This window comes from Triplophysa rosa, linkage group LG19, assembly GCF_024868665.1.
Source record: "Triplophysa rosa linkage group LG19, Trosa_1v2, whole genome shotgun sequence".
Classification (NCBI taxonomy): domain Eukaryota; kingdom Metazoa; phylum Chordata; class Actinopteri; order Cypriniformes; family Nemacheilidae; genus Triplophysa; species Triplophysa rosa.
The window spans coordinates 1,817,308-1,841,386 of record NC_079908.1 but is presented as its reverse complement, the minus strand read 5'-3'; the positions used below and the strand labels follow the sequence as shown (position 1 = coordinate 1,841,386).

Here is a 24,079-nt window from a genome sequence, read left to right as displayed (position 1 = left end):
AGGAACAACTTTGAAGCTAATCCTGCTTGCACTGTCCCAGGTTGAAAAAGCACTCCGGTTAGAAGTGATTCACGCAAACAAGCAGGTTTCTACTTATGGTTTCTGATGGATTACCACTAAAAATAAAATAATCCACTCCGCTTTCTTCCAAGGTTTGGACTCTGTGCAGCGACTACATTGCATGTTGTCCACAAACTTTAGCCATGGCATCACGTACACTGCTGTCGCTTGTAAAAACAACATAGGCGGAGCGCGGTGGGTGGAACTGTGTAGATTAAGGGGAGGTAACATTATAATAAAATCCGCTTTGGACGTCACAATCGGAGCGAAATCTGAACGGCTCGATTGCTCACATGCTTGCAGGGAAAGGCACACCAAAACATACTTACTGGGTTCTTATTTTTCACGTTTTCTGGGTTGCTAGATGCACCGGGGACTCGATTATAGCACTTAAACACAGAAAAAGTGGGATTTTCATTTGATGTCTCCTTTAAGGGAAAACAAAATCCAAAACTACATGGACCTGTGTGAAAAAGTGTTTGCCCCCTAAACCTAATAACTGGTTGGGCCACCCTTAGCAGCAACAACTGCAATCAAGCGTTTGCGATAACTAGCAATGAGTCTGTTACAGTGCTGTGGAGGAATCCAGACTGGTTGCTGTCCAGGAGGTTGTTCTGGATGAGAAAGGATGACAGCTGGTTACATACCACCCGCTCAAGAGTTTTAGCAATGAAGGGGAGGAGTGATACCGGTCTGTAATTCTCTAACAGTGCAGGATTAAGAGTGGGTTTCTTCAGTAGCGGGGTAATACAGGCCTCTTTGAAGACTGTGGGAAATGTACCAGTGGTGAGAGACGAGTTGATAATGTGGGTCAGAGCGGGAACAACCGATGGAGAGATGGCCTGGAGGAGATGAGTGGGGATGGGATTTAGCGGGCAGGTAGTTGGGTGGTTAGAAGACATGACCTTGGAGACATCATCTTGAGATAGGAGAGAGAAAGAGGGGAACGAGCATGTGTCGGGGGTTTGGCCGTGAACAAGAGGCGGCGGCACAGGGAACTGACTGCTGATGGTGGTCGTTTTCTTTATGAAGAAAGACGCAAAATCATCAGCTGTTAAGTCGGATGGAGGTGAGGGGGCAGGTGGGCAAAGAAGAGCAGAGAAGGTTTTAAAGAGAGTACGAGAGTCAGGCGAGTCTTTAATTTTAGCGTGGTAGTACAGGGTTTTTGCAGAGGAGACATCAGCAGAGAAAGAAGAGAGGAGAGACTGACAGAGACCGAGGTCAGTGGGTTCTTTAGATTTGCGCCACTTTCTCTCAGCAGACCTGAGCGTGGCACGATGCTTACAGAGAACATTGGATAAACAGGGGGCAGAAGGGGATGCACGAGATGGCCTAGATCAGTTGTCACCAACCCTGCTCCTGGAGATCGACCGTCCTGAAGATTTCAGCTCCAACCCCAATCAAACACACCTGAACCATCTTATCAAGGTGTTCAGGTTTGCTTGATAAATACAGACAGGTGTGCTGAAGCAGGGTTGGAGCTGCAGTCTGCAGGACGGTCGATCTCCAGGAACAGGGTTGGTGACCACTGGCCTAGATGTTAGAGGGCATAGGTTATCTAAGCAGGAGGTTAGTGTGGAGCAAAGAGTGTCGGTGGCACTCTTAGTATCCAAGAGAGAGAGAGCTGTTCAGAGGGAGGGAGTGTGGCGGAGACCGCAGAGGATAAGTGGGAGGGAGAAAGTGATCGTAGGTTGCGCCGGAATGTGACCAGTGGGGCAACATGTGTAGTGTCTGGAGAAGTTGGATGAGGAAATGATCCGACGTGTGCAGCGGGGTGACCTGGGAGTGATGAGTGGAGCAGTGTCGTGTGTAGATAAGAACAAGTTGATTACCAGACTTATGGGTTGCTGAAGTGGGAACTCGCTTGAGGTCAAACAATGCAGTCAGGTTGTTGAAGTTGGCAGCCTGCGGTTTTTCAAGGTGGATGTTGAAGTCTCCAAGTACCACCAGAGGAGTACCATCCTCGGGGAAGGATGACAGAAGCGTATCCAACTCCTCCAAGAAATGTTCAAGCTGACCTGGGGGACGATAGATAACTACAACATGAGTTTTAACAGGGTGGATGATAGTAACAGCATGAGACTCGAAGGAGATGTTGTCACACGAGGGTGCCAGCTGTTTGAATTTCCAGTCGTTGGGGATAAGTAGACCGGTTCCTCCACCCCTCCCTGATATGCGTGGTCTGTGGGAGAAAGTGTAGTTATTGGAGAGGGCAGCCGGTGTGGCTGTCCCCACTGCTCTTCTCCCAGTATACAAACCATTGCACTGCAAAAGACGACTCTGTCAAACTCCTGAAATTTGCAGATGACACTACCATCATCGGCCTCGTCCACAATGGAGACGAGTCTGCCTACAGACAGGAAGTTGCAGAGCTGGCTGTCTGGTGCAATCACAACAACCTGGAGCTCAACAAGCTCAAAACAGTGGAGATGATCATGGACTTCAGGAGAACCCCCCCTGCACTCCCCCCACTCACCATCATGAACATCACTGTGGCTGCAGTAGAGTCATTCAGGTTCCTGAGCACAACCATCTCTCAGGACCTGAAGTGGGACACTCACATAGACTCCATTGCTAAAAAAGCCCAGCAGAGGTTGTACTTCCTTCGCCAGCTGAGGAAATTCAACATGCCACAGGAGCTGCTCACTCAGTTCTACTCTGCCATCATCAAGTCTGTCCTGTGCTCATCCATAACTGTCTGGTTTGGTTCAGCTACTGAATCAGACATTTAGAGACTACAACGAACAGCCAGGACTGCCGAGAGGATCATTGGTTTCCCCTGCCCAACCTCCAAGATCTATATGCCTCCAGAAAGAGAAAAAGGGCTAAGAAAATCATTTTGGACCCCACTCACCCATCTCACTCCCTCTTCGAACTGTTGCCATCTGGCCGGCGCTACAGAACACTGACCACCAGAACATCCAGGCACAAGAACAGTTTTTTCCCGCAGGCTATACTCAGCCTGAACAATTAAAAGCTCTTACTACACACTGTCCATCACACTGTCTCGCACATAGCATCTGGAAACTGTACATTGTAAGAAACAATAGGTTAAACCTGTAAATAACACATCTGTACACTCTTAAAAAAATTTTTGTTTTTTGTCTATATTTTTTCACTTTTTGTATATAGTGCATTATTGTTTTTATTTAATTTCTCATTTTTTCTATCTTAATGTATTTTTGCACTATCGTTGCACCATGTGTACACTTTCTTCTGCGCTAAGCTTCTGTCGCAAAGTTAAATTCCTTGTGTGTGTAAACATACTTTGTAATAAAGCTCCTTCTGATATATATCTAGAGCCCTTTGATTTCTGTGATGCGGACGCGGATCATCTGCCAGTTCTGCATTTATGAGTGAATGTGTTGCACAGTTTAACGTGCTACACGTGTGACCCTCATGGATTTGTATGAGTCTCACTGTAGGAGGACATAAACTCTCAGGGCAACTCTGGACATGATATTCATGTGTTTATTTCAGGTGTATTTAACTGTTTGAGAAAAACTATCGTCACTGAACTACACACACTGAAACTCAAGCGTCTATAGATGGAGCTTCTTAAAAAAACACCGGTTAACCACAAACGCTCAAATGAAGAAATACTGTAGTGTTCTATAGGATTTGATATATCAAATCGTGGTATTCTTGTTGTAAATTGATCAACTGTAGAACACTTTAATATTTACTATAGTAAGGTTCAAAAACACTATATTATCTAAGAATTTTACCACAGTTTACTATAGGCCTAATAAATACTATAGTATACTACAGTATTTTTATTTGGACAAATATATTACTAGTGTATAGTAGAAAATGGACAACACAGAACAATAAAAAAATGGGTACACTAAAAATGATATGGCCCTAATTGATCCATTTGTATATAACATTAATGTCCTTTGTCTTTAACCAGTCTATTTATGTGATGATCTGCATTTGTGTTTTTAAAGATGATAACAGACGTTTTATACTTGTGCTACATGTACAACTGTTTGGCCTGTGCTACAAAACATTAAACCGTACAGCCCTGTATTTCAATTCAGATCGTGGATCAAGATTCTTTGTTATTAAGATCGTGAGATGCTTTTTTTGGGAAGATCGCCCAGCCCTACCATCAAGTATCCGTGTGCTTAAAAAAAAAGCACTGCATCAATACATTTAGGAAATCCACAAACTGCACCTGAAAGCTGAATCATAATTACATTACTCACCTTGATGGTAGCATACTCTGGTTCATATGCTTCATCCCACAGGTCCTGTTCATAGTAGTAAAGGCCATCGTTAATGGTTTTGACCAGTTCGCTGGACAGTTTTGAACGCGAAGTGTGATTTCCTGTGCGGTCTCCTCCAGGATGTTTACGTAGGTAAGGTGGCGTTTGAGTAACTATTAGAATCTTGTTGACGTCTCTGTCGTCGATTTCACAGTCCGAATCCTCATCTGACCAGTCAGTAAAAGTGTTGCGTCGACCGTCCATCTGCTCCATTTCCTCATCAAACATGAAGTCCAGCTCCTCTGGTTCATCCTGGTCTTCACCTCCTGCTGGGCCAGACTGTACAGGTGGACGAGCCTCTTCTGCTTTCTGCAACAAACAGTTCATTCATGTAATCACAGCCACATTACTCGCACAAAGTACAACTGTTGGATTAATAACTGTTGCATCAATGCCTTCACCAGCCTTACTCTTAATGGTCAATGTAAAGTATTGTCATACCAATATTAGGGTTGGGCCGATAGAAGATGCCATCGTCCATCACCGATGGCTGATAGACATGACCATGTTGAGCCGGCATTGCGATTCCAACAAATGTTTCACTTTTGTCTTAACACTCTCGCTACTCTGTGCTGCGGGCTGCAAATCGCGTTGTAAACAAATATGAACAAGGCTAAGGGGCATAAAACCTTGCACTGTACAGATCAGACTAGCCTGACTTTATAACTGTGGAGCTTGCACTGTGTAAAGAGGATGCGCAGTTTGCGCAGAACCTCCTGACTTTATAAATGTAAAAGACGCATTATACATTAAATACATTATAAATGTATCTCAATTGGATAAAGACATTCAAAAATACTGTTATTTACATAAACATCAAGTAAATGTTGTTAAATATGATTAGGGCTGCAACTAACGATTATTTTGGTAATCGATTAGTTGGGCGATTATTTTTTCGATTAATCGGATGAAATGTAATTACATCTTTTGCTTATAATAAATCAGATATGGGAAAAGTATACAAAACTGAACTCATTAGCCTTCTCCCAAAATGTTGTGAATGTCTCCATAATTAATACACCTGGTGAGTTGATTCAGGTGTGTCATATCAGAAGCAACTGACAATAGTCTCTCCCAAACGTGGGAGCAAGGGGAGGGTCGGCCAAGGAAATCATTTTTTGTGCCATGAAAAGTGAGATATTTGTCATGCAAATGTAGTGAAGTACAGTAAAAAGTAAACAGAAAAAGTAATACTTCAGTACAAATACTCAAAAAGTGTACTTAAGTACAGTACTCAAGTAAATGTACTTCGTTACCCACCTCTGAACTAAATAAACCACCAAATCAGGGTATTTAGCCTATTATGTACTTTGCAAAGTGCAAACGCCACAAATTGGGTTTTACTAATATAATCTTTAATTTTGTCATTTAAAACACCTCTCCCGTTTAAACTTTAAAACTGCGCAGCTTGAAGAGATGCATGCAAAACACGTCTGACTTTAAAACTGTGCACCTCGCACTGCACTGAGTATGCACCGAGAGACACGTCTGACTTTAAAACAGCACAACTTGTGCCGCACGGAGAGACGCATCCACGGAGAGACACGTGTGACTTTAAAACTGCGTCACTCGTGCTGCACGGAGAGACACGTGTTACTTTAAAACTGGGCACCTCGCACTGCATGGAGTGACTTTTAAACTGCGCATCTCGCGCTGCACGAAGAGACGCATCCACGGAGAGACACGTCTGACTTTAAAACTGCGCAGCTCATGCTGCACGGAGAGACACATCTAAAACAGTCATTTTAAAAGGGAAGAAGACGCACTTGATTTATAACTGCGCAGCTCGCAAGTGACGTCACAGACCAACTAATCAATAATGAAATTCGTTGACAACGAATTTCATTATCGATTTTATCGATTAGTTGTTGCAGCCCTAAATATGATTAATTTCAGCAATTCCAAGTATAATTTCCTCATTTGCTCATAACACGACTTCAGCGTCCTAACATATGTCCTAACTAATCCGAGTTTCTGTCCTAACCCACTGTGACAGCGATACATGGATTCTATTCAACTCTGTACTATTCTAGAAACTTAATATTAAAATGTATTACATTTAATTTTTCTTAAACAAAAATAAGACATTTACATTTTTTCCTACTGAACTTGAACCAAATTCTCATAATAAAATGAAGTTGATTTATGAAACTTGTTGACATATGAAACTTGTTGATTTGGTAAGGTTTAGCAAGCTACTTGTCAACATCGACTACTATTGTGAAGAATTTATATAAAAGTAAAAGGGGAACCTGATGGGAAGCGAGAGATCAAGGACCACCAATAAGGCCTGAAATGACTGGGGGTCATTAAAACTAAACTACTAAACACATTTTTACATGTTTTTTTTATTTTAATACAGAATTTTAGTACATTAAAAATCCAGTACTTTCCAACTTTTAAAAGTAAAAACACTAAAGAAAAAGATGAGAATTAAAAGTACTAGATTTGAGCTTGTACTCGAGTATTTTTTACATTTTATTACTTAAGTAATGTCCACCTCTGGTCTCCTAAATACTCCTGGGGACTCACTTATCAACAGTGTGTAGAAAAGGTTCTATAATTTGCCCTACGAATTAAATGTAGAATGTGTCCAAGTACAAAAAAATTGTATTTATCAAATGCGCGTACATGGTTCTTACGCACACCAATGAGTAATCATTGTTGATAAATCCCACATGTTCTTAAGCGTCATGCTCGTTCAAAAACATGGACATTTGCATACGGAAACGCCCCCAATGAACCATATATGGTGATGAAACCTCCCTTTATAAATCACATGAATGTACTCTGTGCTCACACTAAACAGATCACAGCGGTCTTTGATAACACATTCTTTACGCAATGCATTATTTGCTCAATTTGGTTTTTATTGTTAATTTCATAATGTATTCATAGCAGATTTATTTTGCATAAATTAAAATGTTCAGAAAAGAATCCGAATTTGCAGTTCTTTTTTGGTGAAATTACAATGTTATTATGATTTGGTAAAGCGATGTAGTAATAGAAAAGCAAAAAGATGTTAACATTTTTTGTAATATTGATTAATATGAAAAACTCTTTTGTTCTTTTTCAGTTAGTTTGAATGTTTTTTATTTTTTCATATATTGTTCTGTTAATTGTGTCTTTTACATTGTGCATTCAACAAAAGGTTTGCCAAATCATCCAGCAAAGTGAGATCAGCCATGACACTATAACTACATTTCAAATGATTTCTCATCTGTCTTTTGTAGCTTCTCACACCAATTACACAAATGTCTAGCTTGAACTATGAGTTTATTAATTGAGTATTTGCAAATAAATGAAACATAACACACAGTGGCACATTCTTTTTGTAGTATCACTGTTCTACCACTACATTTTCTGCGTAAGCATGCTCAGGTGTGCTTGTACTTATACGTAGAATTGTGTGTAAATATAAGTTGGCAGATCCCACACATTGTGTAAAACTGTGCACTCACCATGCACACATTTGTGCGTAAGCACTGTTGATAATTGAGGCCCCTGGTGTCTTCATTTTCTACCCGTTTTCAAAATCTAAAATACTTAAAAAGTAATATTAGCCTAAATATATGTAATATTATATTAAATTGAGAACTTAAGTAGTTCAGTTGTTCATATAAATCTCCCATTTAAATATTTTAAACAGATTTTTGTAAAGTTGCAGCTATATTGAACCAACCCACTTTTACTGTTGGTTCAAGCTAATGACAGTTTGTTTTACATTTCAGAAAATAAAGCAATGTTCATTGTATTCTTAATTTCTTTATTTTTATCAGGGAATTACACATTGCGGTCATTGTAATTAGGGCTGCAGCTATCGATTATTTTACTAATAGAGTATTCTACTGATTTCTCCATCAATTAATCGGGTATTCAGATTATAAATACTTCTTCTTTATTAAAGAGCAATACTAAATATACAAGAGAAAATAAGACCGGTCTCTTAAAATGAACAACTAATCTTTTTCCTTTTTAGTAAAATTAAAATTTTTATTGCTGAAATTGCATACATTATTATCTGTGAAAAGTTAACCCATTTAATAAATTACATTGCCATATTACATTCAAAATGCAATATAATACAAATGTATAAATAAGAAACATTAATAAAAATAGAAAGAATAATTTCAAAGATATAACTTCAGCTTATGCATGATACATTTAGTTGATCTAAATTAGTTTGTTTCTTTTTTATACTATTAATAGTAATATATTTGTCCACATAAAATACTGAGTTAACCGGACTTTTATTTTGGCAGGTTGTTGGAAGACGATTATTTTTTAGTATGTCTGTTTCTTCACTCAACCAATAAAATGTTCGTGAAATAAACTCTCAGAGCAACTCTGGAGATGTCCTCAAAGCGCAGACGTATTCAATGAGCATCACGCGTGTAGTAGCACATTAAACTGCAGTTCATTCACTCAGACACGCAGAACAGACAGATGGCATGTGTAAATAACAGGATTCGGCATCCACTAGTCCGCATCTAGTTTTATGGACTCAATGCAACCAGAAAACAAGTTTCACTCGCACAATAGACTAAAACTAAGTAAAATAAAAAATAACAAAAATTGCCTCGATGATTTTGTGTATTCGAATTACTTGAGGAATCGTTTCAGCCCTAATTGTAATCTGTCAAAATGACGAACAATTTTCGGTTAAAATGAACTCTGTTATAGGTCTATATAGTATAGTTTTTCTTGGCTGGTTAGGGGGACAATGTGATCACTGTAACTTGCCAAATAAATTTGTGAAAGAAAGCATCCAATTCTACCTTGGGTCGAGCAGGCGAAGGTCGAGGCCTCTTTTTAACTTCAATCCATGACTCAGAGTCTAGATCAGGTAGACTGGCTGACAGGCCCTTTGGCATGGTCTTCAGATTGCTGACGCCTTCTGGCTTGGACTGCACAGGCGTGGATGCTCTTGGAGAACCTGGACAGTACATGAATTAAATCAGATACGTCACACATGTTACAATATAGACACATTTGTCTTCATGTTAAATCAGACCTGTCTGGTGGTCCACAACATTCCTGGGAACAAACTCTGCGCAGTTGATGAACTGAGTAAAATCTGTCGCAGACTGATCTGGTAAAGCAAACCCAGATAGAGGCCATTTTGCGGGGTCCTCCATTCTACGAATCTTCATATCTATGATCTCCACTTCTTTACTCCCCTTCAGGGCCTGGATGAAAGCAAAATATCAAGTTTTCACAAGATATTACGTAATGCAAGAAAAAAATATTTGGAGAATAAAGCTGGTGAGAAACAGACCTCAAGAATAAGGTTGACGTCTGTAGTGAGAGCTTGGACGCGGTGGAAACCTGCGATCAGCGCAATGGGAAGGAAGCCTTCCTGATCCATCTTCCTGCGCAGGAAAAAATCCCTCTCCAGGTTGTCAATGCTAAAGTAGTATTCACTGTAGAAATAAACATTCGGTTTGCATTGTGGCTGCTTCTATTATGCAAGAAAAAGTTAATGTCTATATATTACATGCCCTTGTGATCTTTAATCAAAAACATTAACCCCTCTCGCTCCGAGGGTGGAACTATACAGAACCAATTAATGATCAGGTAGTTTCACGTATTAAATCAGTTCTCAAAGGATGAAATCAAGTTCCAAATAGGGCTGTTGTTTCTACAGTAGCCCTAAATGGACAAACTGCTCTACAGAGCGTGTTTCTTAAATACGTAGGGCCCTATGAAATCAGTTTTATTTTTTCCCAAATTACGTTTTTATTTTTCTGGATTCTGTGTTTTCCATCTTCTACTGTACAACAGTAAATAATATACAGTAAGGTCCATAAATATTTGCACAAAAGCACATTTTTTGTTATTTTAGCTGTGTATCAAAATGTATTCGAGTTACAGTTTTATAATTGATATAGTCTTAAAGTGCACACTCTCAGCTTTATTTAGAGTGTATTCACATTAGGGCTTTGCAAAAATATTGATACATGTAACTATCGCAATATATTTTTTCTCCCGATAGTGTATCGATAGTGATACCTCCATCGAAATATATATATTTTTAAATCATGTCATATACTGTACATTCGGTCAAAAGTAAGTGGAAGCGAGCATGGCCAAAAATATAAGAATGCTTGGAGCTCTCAGAGCTGATGTGTGAGTGTGCTTTGGTTTTTAAAAAGTAAGTCACGGAGTAAAGAGTTATATAAAATAAATGCTGTTTGTAAGCTTTGCAAGTCATGACACAACTGCAGTGCATTAGACAAAAAGTTTATTAAGAAAAGTAACAATGACATTTATTGTGCTTTCACGGATGTGACACCAGCACGTTAACAGCACGGATGAAGCAGAGGTTTTATACTGCCCATGTTCATTGTTTTAACTGTAATGCACCACAACAGCCAAGTGACTTGCGTGAGCCGCCTTATTCCCCTGTGCTACCCACTTGAGGGGCGCAATCCACAGTTTGAGAACCCAAACCTCTGATCTAAAGGTCCATGCATCACACATCATGACCGCTCTGCAGAGGTAAGGGATGTTTTTACACTTATCCTTACGGAAAACCCCCGGTGGTGGACAGCATGTTGTATTTCTAGCTCTACTTTTTACATTTTCTATTTAAAGTATTGCAATATATCGCAAATGTGTATCGTATCGAAATACATGGCAATATATTGTACCATGACCCATCTATCGTGATATGTATCGTATCGGGAGGCACTTGCCAATACACAGCCCTAATTCACATCCAGATTAGCTGAAGGCTTTAGGAATTATAGCTCTTTAATATGAAGCTCCCCCCTTTTTCAAGGGACCAAAAGTAATTCGACAGTTGAATCAAAAGCTGTTTTATTCACAGGTATGGGCTTTTCTTTAAATATGGATAAAAATATAATATGAGATAAAAGTGGTGGATGATGACATTATCCTCTCCATGATAAAGAAAAACACATTCACAACAAATTTTTAGAATACGGAAATTTCGGACTGTATGTGCCAACACCTTTATACACCAAATTCTGTTTTTATGCCTGGATTTCGTCCGCGTTTTTCGCATCACGGAAATCATAGGGCCCTAAATACGTTCTCCTTCGGCAAAGAAGTGAAAATGTGACAACAACTTAGTGCAGTGTCAGCCACCGTAGCGCTTCGAAAGGGAACGGGTGGAGTGAGCCGTTGGGTGCAATTCATAACCGTAGCAGCAATGCTGCTAAATTTCATACACTGGACCTTTAAGTCAAGAAGAAAATGAGGTTCGAATTTTACCACTATATTATTCACATTTTCCCAGTGGGGTATATGCACACGGAGCGATGACGTATTTCCGCTTAAATCTGAGCCAGCTCTGTTACTTCTGGTGCACATAGCTTCCATAGGGAACAATTTTAGTGAGAGCAGTTTTCACTCGGTGGCTTCAAGATGCACATTGGATAATTTGACCCGCATCATTGACCATAATTCTAACACTACGTCATGCATCGACAACCAAAAAGGAAAAGCATTTCAGGCTATCCGTTTCAAGCTACATTATCGCTATCACTTGGTGAAAAATCACCTCAGTGCTATGAGAGTGGAAGTGGCTTAGCTGGCTGAGATTTTAGCAGAAGTACGTCATCGCCCATGTGCATATACACAATTTTAACTGTATTACTGTCAAGTGTTCTGGTACATTTACATTTAGTCATTTAGCAGCAACTTTTATCCAAAGCAACTTACAAATGAGGTAAACAATGGAAGCCAGGTCTTCAGACTGCGACTAAATTTTCGAGACAGTGTGAGCATTTTTTACAAGTACTCGTGCATGTGCGACCTGCAAATGTGGAATTTCTTCTAGTTGTTATTTCATGTGGAAAGACGAGTAGAACGCGCGCCTGCCACCAGTGCAGGCTGTGTGTGATAGTCAACTGCGCGCCAGTGCACAGGTCACTTTCCCGCTACCGTGGACGCGCACAATCAAGGTCGTCATTGACAAGTTTACACACACACACAATGTGAGCGCATTACTACGAGTCACTGACTGCTTGCCGTTATGGATTTCTTGAGCCAGAGGACGAACGATTTGATGAGACGTTAAAACGAAACTAACCGCTGAGGAGTTCAGGAAGCGTCATTTACCTGTGGATTACTTGAGACGGCGCAGGATCATTTCAAATCCGTTCACAGCAAGGACGAATGACAGGCGAATGCTCGTTAAGTTTTATTTGACATTATATTTATATGTGTTGTGAACACAACGTTGTAATACACAATAAAATCATCGTAAGAACATAACACGAGGCCTTTCATTTTGCTTTAATGTGTAACACTGTAAACACATATATATCTTTTTAACTGTAAAATGCTTGTCAAAAAGTATATAAGACACGAAAGAGAACTTTGTTCAGACGCATGCGGCGTTCAGTGCACAACCCAGATGGGCAAGCATCATGGTGCTCTCTCATGAACTCGCGTCGTTGACTGTCAGTGAAGAGGAACATATGTAGATTAAAGTTGTTATTTTGGTTTCTTTTGCACACAAAGTACTCTCGTCGCTTCATTAAAATTCAGTTGAACCACTATGATCAGATGGACCATTTTAACGATGTCTTTAGTACTTTTCTGGACCTTGACAGAGAGAATTACCATAATGTCCATCTACGAGGAGGCCTGGAAAGCTCTCGGATGTCATCAAAAATATCTTTATTTGTTTTCCTTAGACGAAGGGAGGTCTTAAAACGTAGAACGTCACGTGGGTGAGTAAAAAAATATTTTTGGGTGAACTAGCCCTTTAAAGGACGATTTTTGTTATTCAGTTTTATTGAGGGTGCTTTACTTACATCTGTCTCTTGATGTAGTCCTTCAGCATGTCCTGGTCCCCAGTATAAAGGTCAGTGCTGCTCATGTTGTCGTAATAGTAGGTAACTGTGCTGTTGAACTTCTGACCACAGGCATCATCTTTGCCATCATAGCCTTTATAGCCATAGTAGTCAAAACCTAATGACATATACACAACATGAATATTCGGTAAAACAGTCTTGAAGACTAAAGGGGCATTCACATTCACATAACTAAAACGTTAACTAACTATAACTATATTTGCATCCACATCAGCAGACGACAATGTTGTGCACGCTGCAGTATCAGTCACAAAATAAATGCATGCTATGGTCATTATTTTTTGTTGTTAGCTTAGCATTACTCCAACGGTTTTCTACCTCTGTTAGCACCTCTACCTCTGCCTCTTCCTCGCCCTCTACCACGCCCGCGTCCTCTGAGAGGGGTTCTGTAGGGTGCACCTTCGCTCTTCACACTAGACACCTCATCATGGTCATCCTTAAACTCATGATCGTACTTTCCACTGTGCCAGTCTGAAAACACAAGCACAACGTAAGATGTTGAATAAGAGTAGCTGATAAGGAGCTAAACACATACAGTTCAGAACCACAGATTTACAATAAGGAACTGGCCTGCACATGACTCCATGTAAATTCAAACCCAAAAAACCTTCAAACTATATAAATTGCTATTTGTATTTGAAGTATGGGAAGACTTCCTGCTTATTAAATGATGAGGGAGCTACATTAATCTTCTTTAACCATAGTCAGTTATTGTTCAAGGTGGATTATGTAATTATGTATAATACAAGATTTTCTTTTGTACAGTAACTACCTTTTATATCTGTTCATCGTAATCATTAAAGGGTCATTCACATTTTAAGGATACTATTATGCTTATTGTAACTATAATTAGATTTGCGTCCACACCAGCAGACGATAACTTTGTTTATTTTAAAGCAACACAATGTAACATTGGCTTACAGTTCCCCCAAGTGGTCGATAAGCGCAATTGTCTGTTACTAGTGTCATAAATAATGTCACTGTACAAGCTTCCCTTTGGGCAGCACATTACAGATGAATTTGTTGACTAAGCTGATGGAACTGGCAAATGTTGTTAGCACATAGCGTGCTAGCTACATTGCACATTTGCATTCACCCAAAACACAATGCATGGACCTGATGTGTTTAATAATCTCCAAAAATAGCACTTTTCTGTAGTTATATTTTCGGAAGTTACTAAAACTCGTGACCAATCTGGCGAATTCGCTGTGTACAGTGTACGCTGATTCAACTATCCAACTGCACAGCTAAAGACATTACAATGATGTACGTCATGTTAATATAATAAATTTCAAGAAATTAAACGTAATTGGATGCAAAACAAACAGCCGTGAAACACAGGCTGGCTCTTGTTCTGCAACTCTTTTTAGAGCCTCAGTGTGCTGATAACGAAACAGCGCCTCCACTGTGGCGTAAAGCCGCAACTGCAGTTACAAATGACCAGGGGTGCAAACTCATCAGGGGTGAAAAAGGTGACAAACTAAACCCCGCCCCGAGCCCCGCTAGTTAAATGCCAACCTAGGTAAAGGCAAGTTAATTCACATAGCACATTTCACACGCAAAGGCAAGTCAAACTAGTTTATAGGGAGAAAATGTAACACGCTGCAAAAAATGCTTTTCTTACATTTTGGTCTTATTTCCAGTCCAAATATTTAATAATTCTTAAATCAAATCTCTTTTTTTTTCAGAAAAAATAAACCAAACATCAAAATCTTGTTTAAGATTATTTTGCTTACCCCATTGGCAGATTATTTTGCTTGTTTTAAGGTAAAACTCACTTAATTGCGACTTTTTCCTGAAAACAAGACAATAATTTTTACTTGGCTAGAAAATGCTTCTTGATTTAAGAATTTTCAGATATTTGGACTAGAAAACAGGACAAAAACTCGAAGTAGGAAAGCATTTTTTGCAGTGCACCATTCAAGGATAAACACCTTTATATGATTAAAAAACGTTTGAGCGACAACTACGGTCTAAAATCAACAAGGATTGTTGTTAAGATGTTACATGAACTTAGTCAGGGCAAATAAACCACTGTAAATCTTCATTTCAGCACTCAAATTTTTGAAGCAGCTGACGAGCTAAACGTGAGGTGTTTCTCCGTCATGAAACAGGCTGTCACGGGCTGACACTTGAGCTGAGTGATACTAATATTACTGTACATTACACGCTGTGCTTTACTTGTAGGTCGAACAGTTCTCAAATCGACTTCATGTCAGAGTAATAGCTTACTGATATGTGAGACAAATGTTAAGGTCGAGACTGAGAAGCATTTTTGCAAAGGGTAATGTTAGCAAACTACTGTAGCGATAACTTAACTTACAATCTTCATAGCTATCACAACAGCAGCCTCGCGCCAAAAATAATAATAATAATAGAAAAATAAACCCAGCCTCACGCGGTAATCACCATTTAAACTGGAACACCATAATTTACAGCAGATACAAATGCATTCCGTCCAACTCTCCAGTGAACATAATTTAGCTGGCTACAAACAGGCAATCTAACCATCATTTACTTCAAAAATAAGTTGCTTACCGTTAGCTTGTTCCTTCATGTTTTACGCAGTGTTGCCAACTCTTTTCAATGGAAAGTAGCTAAAGCCTACCCGAAAAGTCGCTAAATGTCGCCAGATGACGTCACGCGCTAGTTTGCATATCAGTGACGTCACGCGCTAGTTTGCATATCAGTGACGTCATCACATAGTATCTGACAAGCTAAGCGCTTCAGGTCTGCTTCATATCTCTACTCTCAGAGCGGTTGTATACAGTATTATATTAAAACAATACACCCAAATGCACAATAAATAGGCTCTTAATGACTTATTTTTCTGTTTCTGTTGGCAGACATCAAAAAACTATGTAATAGTGAGTGAACTCAACCACTTAAAACTAGCAGTCACTTTCGTTGAACAGCTAAAGTCCGTTTGTGTTCATGTGTCCATACAGTCATCGCGTTTTAAATCATAAATGCTCAAACAAGGTCAATAAGTGATTAGTTCTTGGAAACACTGTTTGTACATGCCTCTCTCATTCACGCGTCAGTGCGGTCTGAACTGAATGTGCTGCTTCTCCCTGCCGCTCACTGAACAGAGGAGGTGCTGCGCTGGGAAGGCAAAAACTTGCTCTCGCGGGGCAATAGACGTGAAGCAGAATGTTTCGCTAAGTCGCCAAGGCTCATTCAGAAAGTAGCTAGATTTGTCGCTAGTCGCTTTTTGAAAAATAAGTCGCTAAAGGGGAAAAGTCGCTAAATCTAGTGACAAAGTCGCCAAGTTGGCAACACTGGTTTTACGTAGCCTCTGGAAATATGGACAGTTGCCTGCAGCGTCTGAAAGTGAGGCTTCAGGAGAGAGATTGGTTGGATGATGAGGGAAAGAACATTAATGTGAGCCAATCAGAGGCAGAGTAGGACGGGTCCATCACTTTGCCAACAGGGGAAAAAAACGCTACAGGTGACATGAGACCGATGACTCGCAGATACGACGAAGACGACTGACGACCCCACCACGATTTTTTTTACAGATCTACACGATTCACGTGAATGACCTATTTCAAGGTGAAAACGGCGAATTTCGCCGAAAGGTGACAAGTTTGCACCCCTGAATGCCAGTCTGATAAATGCACGCAGCATTTCTTGTGAAGACTCGCAACATAATTTTGGCGAGAGCCTGAGGCGGCACGATATTTTACGGAGGCGGCACGATATTTTACGGAGGTGGCACGATATTTGACGGAGGCGGCCGCCTCCAATTTCTCTATGCAGGAAAAACCCTGCAGAATGAACCTTCTGCCCTGTCCGAGGTTATGAATGTAGGCTAGGTTTTCATAATCATTATCACTGTATTTTCTGCCGTTGAGCTTTTCTTCTACTCTGACAAATTCCCCCAGTCCCTGCAGCTGAAAAACACCCCACATCATGATGCTGTTTCCACCACACTTTACTGTTGAGATGGTATTCTACAGGTGTTTAGCAGTGCTTGGTTTTCTCCAGACATGATGCATGGAACTGAGATTCATCAGACCAGAAAATCTTGTTTCTGACAGTTTGAAAGATTCGTTGAAATACATTTTTGTATATTTCAAGTTTCCATGTGTCTTCACTGAGCAAAGGAGTCTGGCCACTCGGCCATAAAGCCCAGATTGGTGGAGTGTGGCAGTGATGTTTGTCCTTCTGCAAGTTTCTCCTATCTCCATATATGATCATGGAGCTCAACCAGAGTGATCATCAGCTTCTTGGTCACCGCTCTAACCAAGACCCTTCTCCATCGATGCTCAAGTAAGAGATCTGGTGGTTCCAAACCTCTTTCGTTAAGGATAAATGGAGGTTACATGCTTCTGTGATCCTTCAACACAGCAGATTTTTTTCAGAAGTCTTCCCCAGATCTGTGTCTTGATACAATCCTGTCTCAGAGCTCTACTGGCTGTTCTTTTGACCTCATGTCTTGGTTTTTACTTTGATATGCATTTTCAGCTGTTGCACCTTTAATTGAGAGGTATGTGCCACTCCAAATCATACTTATTCAATTGAATTTGGCACAGGTTAACTCCACTCGAAGTGTAGAAACATCAACAAGCAAATCTAATATGTCTGAGCTAAATCTCAAGTGTCCCAGAAAAGGGTATGAATACTAATGCAACGTACTTATTTCAGTTTTTAAGTTTTAATTAATTTGCCAAGTTGTCAAACCTGTTTTTTGTTTTGTCATTATTGTGCATGGAGTGTAGATTCATGTAAATTATTTTTAATTTAAAGTAGTTTAAGATAAGGCAGCAACATAACAACATGTGAATAAAATGAAGGGGGACGAATACTTTTGCAAGGCACTGTATTTGTGTTTATTCTTACTGTGAGCCTTATTACTGCTAAATAAGTGGCACCAGCAGTCAGTTATATATTTACAATTTATATGTCAATATTCTTTGTTTTCAATAGATCTGCACTTCACTGTCACGGTTTTGAGTGTGTTCATAAAAAAAAGACAAAATGTTGTTAAACAAATATTCTACTAAGTTCATATATATGTTTTATGCATTTATTTATATTTTATCAGGGTTTCTGCAGGTTTCACAAAGTCAAATTTAAGACTTTTAAGACCAGCGGTTTGGTCATGAATGTGCTGCTTCTGCCGCTCACTGAACAGAGAAGATGCCAAGAGACATTTTTCCACTCACTGAAAGCTTATGTTTATCCAAAAAGATGCTATTCGCTTTTCTGAAGGAAAAAACTCTAAACCCAGCACCACTACACGCCTTTGTGTGTATGCGTGCACGCGAAGTGGTGTGGTCTTTGACAGATGCATCTGCACCTCGAGAGTTAAGACTAGGGCTGTAGCTATTGATTATTTTAGTAATCGAATATTCTACCAATTATTCCGTCGATTAATTGAGTATTTTTTTCTTTATTAAAGAGCAATACTAACTATACAAGAGAAAATCATACAGGTCTCTAATTTCTAATTTGTTTCCTTTTTAAAAAAATTAACATTTAAGAAATGAAAACCTCTGCCCTTTGTATATTTTTCCGTAATTTATTCTGCAGCGTCTTCCGTGCTTACATAAAATATGCATCAGTAATAATGGTCCGTGGGGAAACGCAGTGCTCCGTGTGTACTGTAGGAAAGAAATTTGCCTCAGTGATTTTTGTATTCGAATTACTCTAGTGTCTTAACTAGGGCTGGCACGATTCCTTGTGTAACTAGTGTTGGGCGATATTCTCTATAGTCAGATCGTTCTATCGCCAGCCTGTGGATCGCCGATACACGATAGTATCGAGGAGCAGGGCAATTTATGCATTTATCTATGACAAGCTGGATTTGTGGACAAAAACAGAAGCTTACGTGGCAAGAAAATGCTCACGTGTGACTGAAATTCGCATTCTATCAGAGTGTAAGTTCAGTGCAGTTGGCAACCTTGTTACTTCCCACCGCAACCTTTTAAACAAGAGAAAGTAAACTATTGCTATAAGTCAATATCATTCATCCAAATGCGTCATTGATGCCCGCATGCGCTGTTATAACTGTTATTAATTCCTGCAAGGAAAAGCCCGAGCCGCGCACATCAAGCCCTCTCGTGCGCGGAAAACTTAAACCCCGCACATTATAAACTTTCTCTGGCGTGAGGAAAAGCCTAACACCGTGTCTACACCGGACGAGGCGCGATGCGACGCGACATGGCTTGTTCTAATGGGCTTGTCGCGCCGCATTGCGCCACGTCCGGTGTGGACAAGGTTCTAATGCGTTCTATTGTCTCTTGTTGCGTCACATCGCACCGCATCCGGTGTAGACACGGTGTCAGCCACGTGCATTGCAAGCTCTCTTGCACGAAGAAATGCGCAATGCGCATTTGTAATATCAACTTGCAACATATACTGGCAAACAGCCAACTATCGTCTAAGGAATCAGTTATCGCCAATATGTCTGAGTATCGTTGATACATGATGTCAATCTACTACACAACTCACGTAAAGAAATATCTCCACATATCACCTGCAGTAGCAATTACAAACTGAGATGGCGACAAAGAGGCCAATCCTACAGACTGCCGCTTTAAAGCGGCGCTATCGTGCAGTGTTGAAGTCTTGAGACTCGGTCTTGAACTCGGTCTCGAGACCCTATTTTAATGGCCTTGGTCTTGTCATGGACTTGTGCATTTTGACTCAGTCTCGACTCGTACTCGAACATGTTCGGAATTGGACTTATGCCCAAGTCCACTCGAGTTCCATCAAAAATATTAAATACATTTAAAAGACAGCTTTTCATGGCGTCTCCTGCTTGTCTAATATTGATGTCCAGTCTGTGCCAAGTAAAAACTTGTTGAAATTTTGAGTTTATCAGACTAGTTTCAATTTACACAAGGAAATAAATGAAGTGAGACTCTAAACTGAGTTGAATGATTTGAATGCATTAAGATAGCAAGCAACCATTGAATCAAGGTTAAAAATCGATGATTTGTCAATGTTTATTGCATTGAATCAGTATCACTTTTGCACCTGCAAAAATCACCATTATTGTGATCTTTTTTAGCTTTAGTTGAGCTCTTGGCTCTTCTATTTTAATGTTAAATTAGGTTTCCTTCAGCCATAACTGTGTGTTAAAATACATTAGTTGTGGCAAAGAGATGATTACTTCTGAATGGTAATGTATACACTTTGAAGTTGTTTGGATTACGGTTAATAATTGGGTTTGTTTTATTAACCATTATTGGCCACAGAGTATGAACGCGAGTACTGTCCATTTTCTGACATCATGTTTCGTTAATATAAGCTACTGTAGTTAGCTTTACCTGAAGCTCATTTACCTATCAAGCATGAAAATGGCCAATTCAGCATTCGTTTTAAAACCTTTCTGGACTTACTTTTGTAAAGTATTTTTGATGGAAGTCTAGGTTTTGTGGGGAGGGTGGAACCTGCCATCTCTCACCCAGATCGTTTTGTTGCTTCCATGGCTGCAATATGCTGGGATTGTCGCCAACTGGAAACCGAGCAGTCGAAATACACTATTGGGAAAATTGGCAGTGGGCGGGGTCACACAGACCAAAACAAAAACGCACATTCCGGCACGGAACGCACATTTCAAAGTTTAATAACTGGCTGTAGCATTGTCTTCCAAATAAACATATATGTGAACATATATGTTTCTTAACGATCTAAGAATATATTCGTGTTTTTTAATTTAGTACAGTAAAATTACTACATACAGCTCTTTTAAAACAACAGCAGCTCAACCCAGTGTGTTTATCACATTGCTGAAAGAGCTCCAACAGAGACAAGACAAATCTGTTTGCTGAGACAGATCTGATAATTCCATTAATTAATTTTCATTACTCGATTCAAACTAATATGCATATGTGGAAAGTGAAGAAAGATACATTAAACAAAAACAAATGTATAACTAAATAAAAAAAATAAAGGTGAAATACCTCTCAAGTCGTTTCTGTTGTTCGGGGGAATTCTATGGCCGTCATTTTGCCGTGTGTTATTTCTGGAAGCAGAACGCTCACGTGGACCCTCAGACTTTACCTCAATCATAAGAGGCACCCACTTGTGCTTATTTCCTAAAACAATAACATGACTGTGTTTGATGGGAAAAGAACATTGCACGATTTTTAAACGTAGTGCCTATAAAATAAATCTAATAAACTGCTGAATGAATACTTATCACACCTCTCTTTTTTTGTCCATTTTTCTGAGACTCTTCATCAGCATTTTTCTCCTCTCCAGAGTCATCCGATTTAGCTTTTAGGTTTTCTTTACTCTCTTCATTTTCCCTCTTTTCTTTGGATTCTCTTTTGACCACTGACTTCTTCACGTCCTGAAACGCGTTTCCAATAAAATGAACAAATTGAAGCAGGAAAAAGGACTTAAATAACATTTCATAGTGACTCAGCTTTATTTATATTTTTTTAATACCGTGGCAACTGCTCACAGTCACTAGATATAACTAATATCAGTGTTAACTGTTTATTATGTAGTAGCATTTTGGATGCACTAACCAACTTCATTTTGCATTAGATTTGTCAAAATGCTTTAGTCAACAGGAAATGTACATTAAATTGATTGATTTTTCATCTTGTGTTTCACCACCTCATCCCTCCGATTTATACAATCAAAAAGCTCTTCGGTCAGTAACATTTAATCTGATCATTGTGTTGACCATTTTTGAGCTAGTCAACAAAATGACAAAGGCCATCAGTAAATGCATTTTAGGTTGATCCGAGTCATTGGCAGAAGTGACCTTCTCTAACAAAGATTTTTTTATTAATTACCTGAACTTCCTTAGTTGCAATCTCTCCGGGTGTGGGCCAATTGTTTGTATCTCCAAAGTCCCCAACCTTAAAACGAATTTTAAACATTTAGTCTCCAAACATTGGGCTTGGTTAATAAGTGGAGAAAGTGGTTAATTCAAGTGAACAGCATACCTTTGCTCCTCGCCTCACTCTCGTATTTCCTGCCCTCACAACCTTGGTGGGCCCAGAATGCTCTAGGAAAAAATGGAAACATGACAATTAAAATCAGAACAACACTTTTTGCATTTTTGCATTCTTCAGATTTTGGTAGCCTGAAATGAATTGAACTAGCCCAAATAAGTAGACATCTTTAATGTAGAAAACCGGACAGGAGTTGAAACATCAATCAAAAACATTTTCATAATGTCAATCATCACTGCAATTGTGAACCTACACCACAGAAGGGTCAATTTTTGGAAGATATATGCATCATCTGAAAGCTGAATGTGCTTTCCATTAATGCATGGTTTGTTAGGATAGGACAATATTTGGCCGAGATACAACTATTTGAAAATCTGGAATCTGGGGGTGCAAAAAATAAAAATATTAAGAAAATCGCTTTAAGGAAAGGCGCTATAGAAGGAAATTGCTAAGAAACAGGTTAGTTTTAACGGCCTCATTGGCTTACCACTGTAATGACGTTGCGGAAATTCTAAGCTTTACATAGATACCAAACTTGAGTGGGTAATTCCCAAAGAGTGGGCAGCAGCGAGTGAAGTTTGTCGGCGTGTTTCCGGTCATTTCTGTTCGCGATTTTTCTGCATCCACTCACAAAAAATAAAGTTTTGATATATTTACGATAGGAAATTTAGAAAATATCATATTCATGGAACATAAAAGAAAAATCAATACTTTTGATCCATACAATGTATTGTTGGTTATTGCTTCAAATATACCCGTGCTACTCATGACTTTGTGACAGACATCACGTGGTCCAGGTCATTTAGACGGACAGGTTCGTAAAAAATCTGTCAATCTATTTTTACCCATCAAATGAATGAATGCAAAGTGATATTACGTGCCAATTAGCATGTTTGTGACGTCATCGCGACATACATGCGTTCTTTGAACTTACTGAATTTTAATACCCAATAAAGGCGAAGTCGTTTACAGATTTAATGTTTCTGTTGTCAGACATAAAATACAAATTACAGACAAATGTTCATGTCCAGTCAGTGACAATGAAAGGTGCTTGTTCACACTGCTTTGTAATAATTAATTTATTCACTTACACTTTAAGCTGCTGTTAGGTCATGAAAGGAGAAGACGCAGGGAGACTCTTTATCCACTCACTGAAAGTTAAGGTTTATCCAAAATGACGCTAGTCCTATCGCCTTCTGAAGGAAAAAAGTCTGTGAACACCGCACCACTGGTTTTTGCGCACCTGTATGTGTATGAGAGCACGCGACGAGAGGGTCTTATTAAATGACAGATGCACGCTTTGCAGAATCAGATCCAGAAACAGCGACACAAACAACGTTAAAGATTGCTGTGTTATTATAACATGAGCAAAATGTTTTTCAGTTCGTTTTGAAACTATGGCGAAACAAATTAGACAGTGGTGGGCCGTCAGTCTTGTTTATACACGCCCCTGGCTCCGCACCGCAAGTCTCTTCTGATCTCGCGTGGGTTTTCCTGAATGGACGAGGCGTTTGAGTAATGAATGGGAAACGTACGAGTCCCTACAATGCTTTTTTCCATCTACACGACATGCTTGGGACCCATCATACGGGCACACGGCTTCTCGTATCACTGTTACGCTGACGACACCCAGATCTACATCTTGTTTCACCCAGACGATACCACTGTAGCAGCCCACATTACATCCTGCCTAGAAGACATCTCAGCTTGGATGAAAGAGCATCACCTCCAGCTGAACCCTGCCAAGATAGAACTACTCATGTTTCCGGCACACCCCACGGTGCAACACGATCTCACCATCTAATTTGGCAATACCACAATCACTCCTTCCAAGACAGCCAGGAACCAGAGTCATATTTGATGAACAGCTGTCCTTCAATGATCACATTGCAAGGACAACGCGGTCATGCCGATATGCCTTATTCTACATTAGAAAGGTTAGACCCCATCTCACTGAGCATTAGGGCTGTGTATT

General features: G+C 39.7%; 1 protein-coding gene across 1 annotated transcript in view; it reads right to left on the bottom strand.

Moving 5' to 3' along the window:
- larp1 (La ribonucleoprotein 1, translational regulator) overlaps window positions 1-21,448 on the bottom strand; it is a 39,549-nt gene extending 18,101 nt beyond the window's left edge. Inside the window, exons 1-8 of the mRNA XM_057359952.1 lie at window positions 21,341-21,448; window positions 21,097-21,231; window positions 13,517-13,651; window positions 13,121-13,277; window positions 9,610-9,754; window positions 9,346-9,520; window positions 9,110-9,267; window positions 4,272-4,640 (exon numbers count right to left, since the gene is read on the bottom strand). Coding sequence (XP_057215935.1) covers window positions 4,272-4,640; window positions 9,110-9,267; window positions 9,346-9,520; window positions 9,610-9,754; window positions 13,121-13,277; window positions 13,517-13,651; window positions 21,097-21,205 — 1,248 coding nt within the window. The 5' untranslated portion in view covers window positions 21,206-21,231; window positions 21,341-21,448. The remainder of the gene's footprint in view (window positions 1-4,271; window positions 4,641-9,109; window positions 9,268-9,345; window positions 9,521-9,609; window positions 9,755-13,120; window positions 13,278-13,516; window positions 13,652-21,096; window positions 21,232-21,340) is intronic.
- Window positions 21,449-24,079: the final 2,631 nt, after the last annotated feature.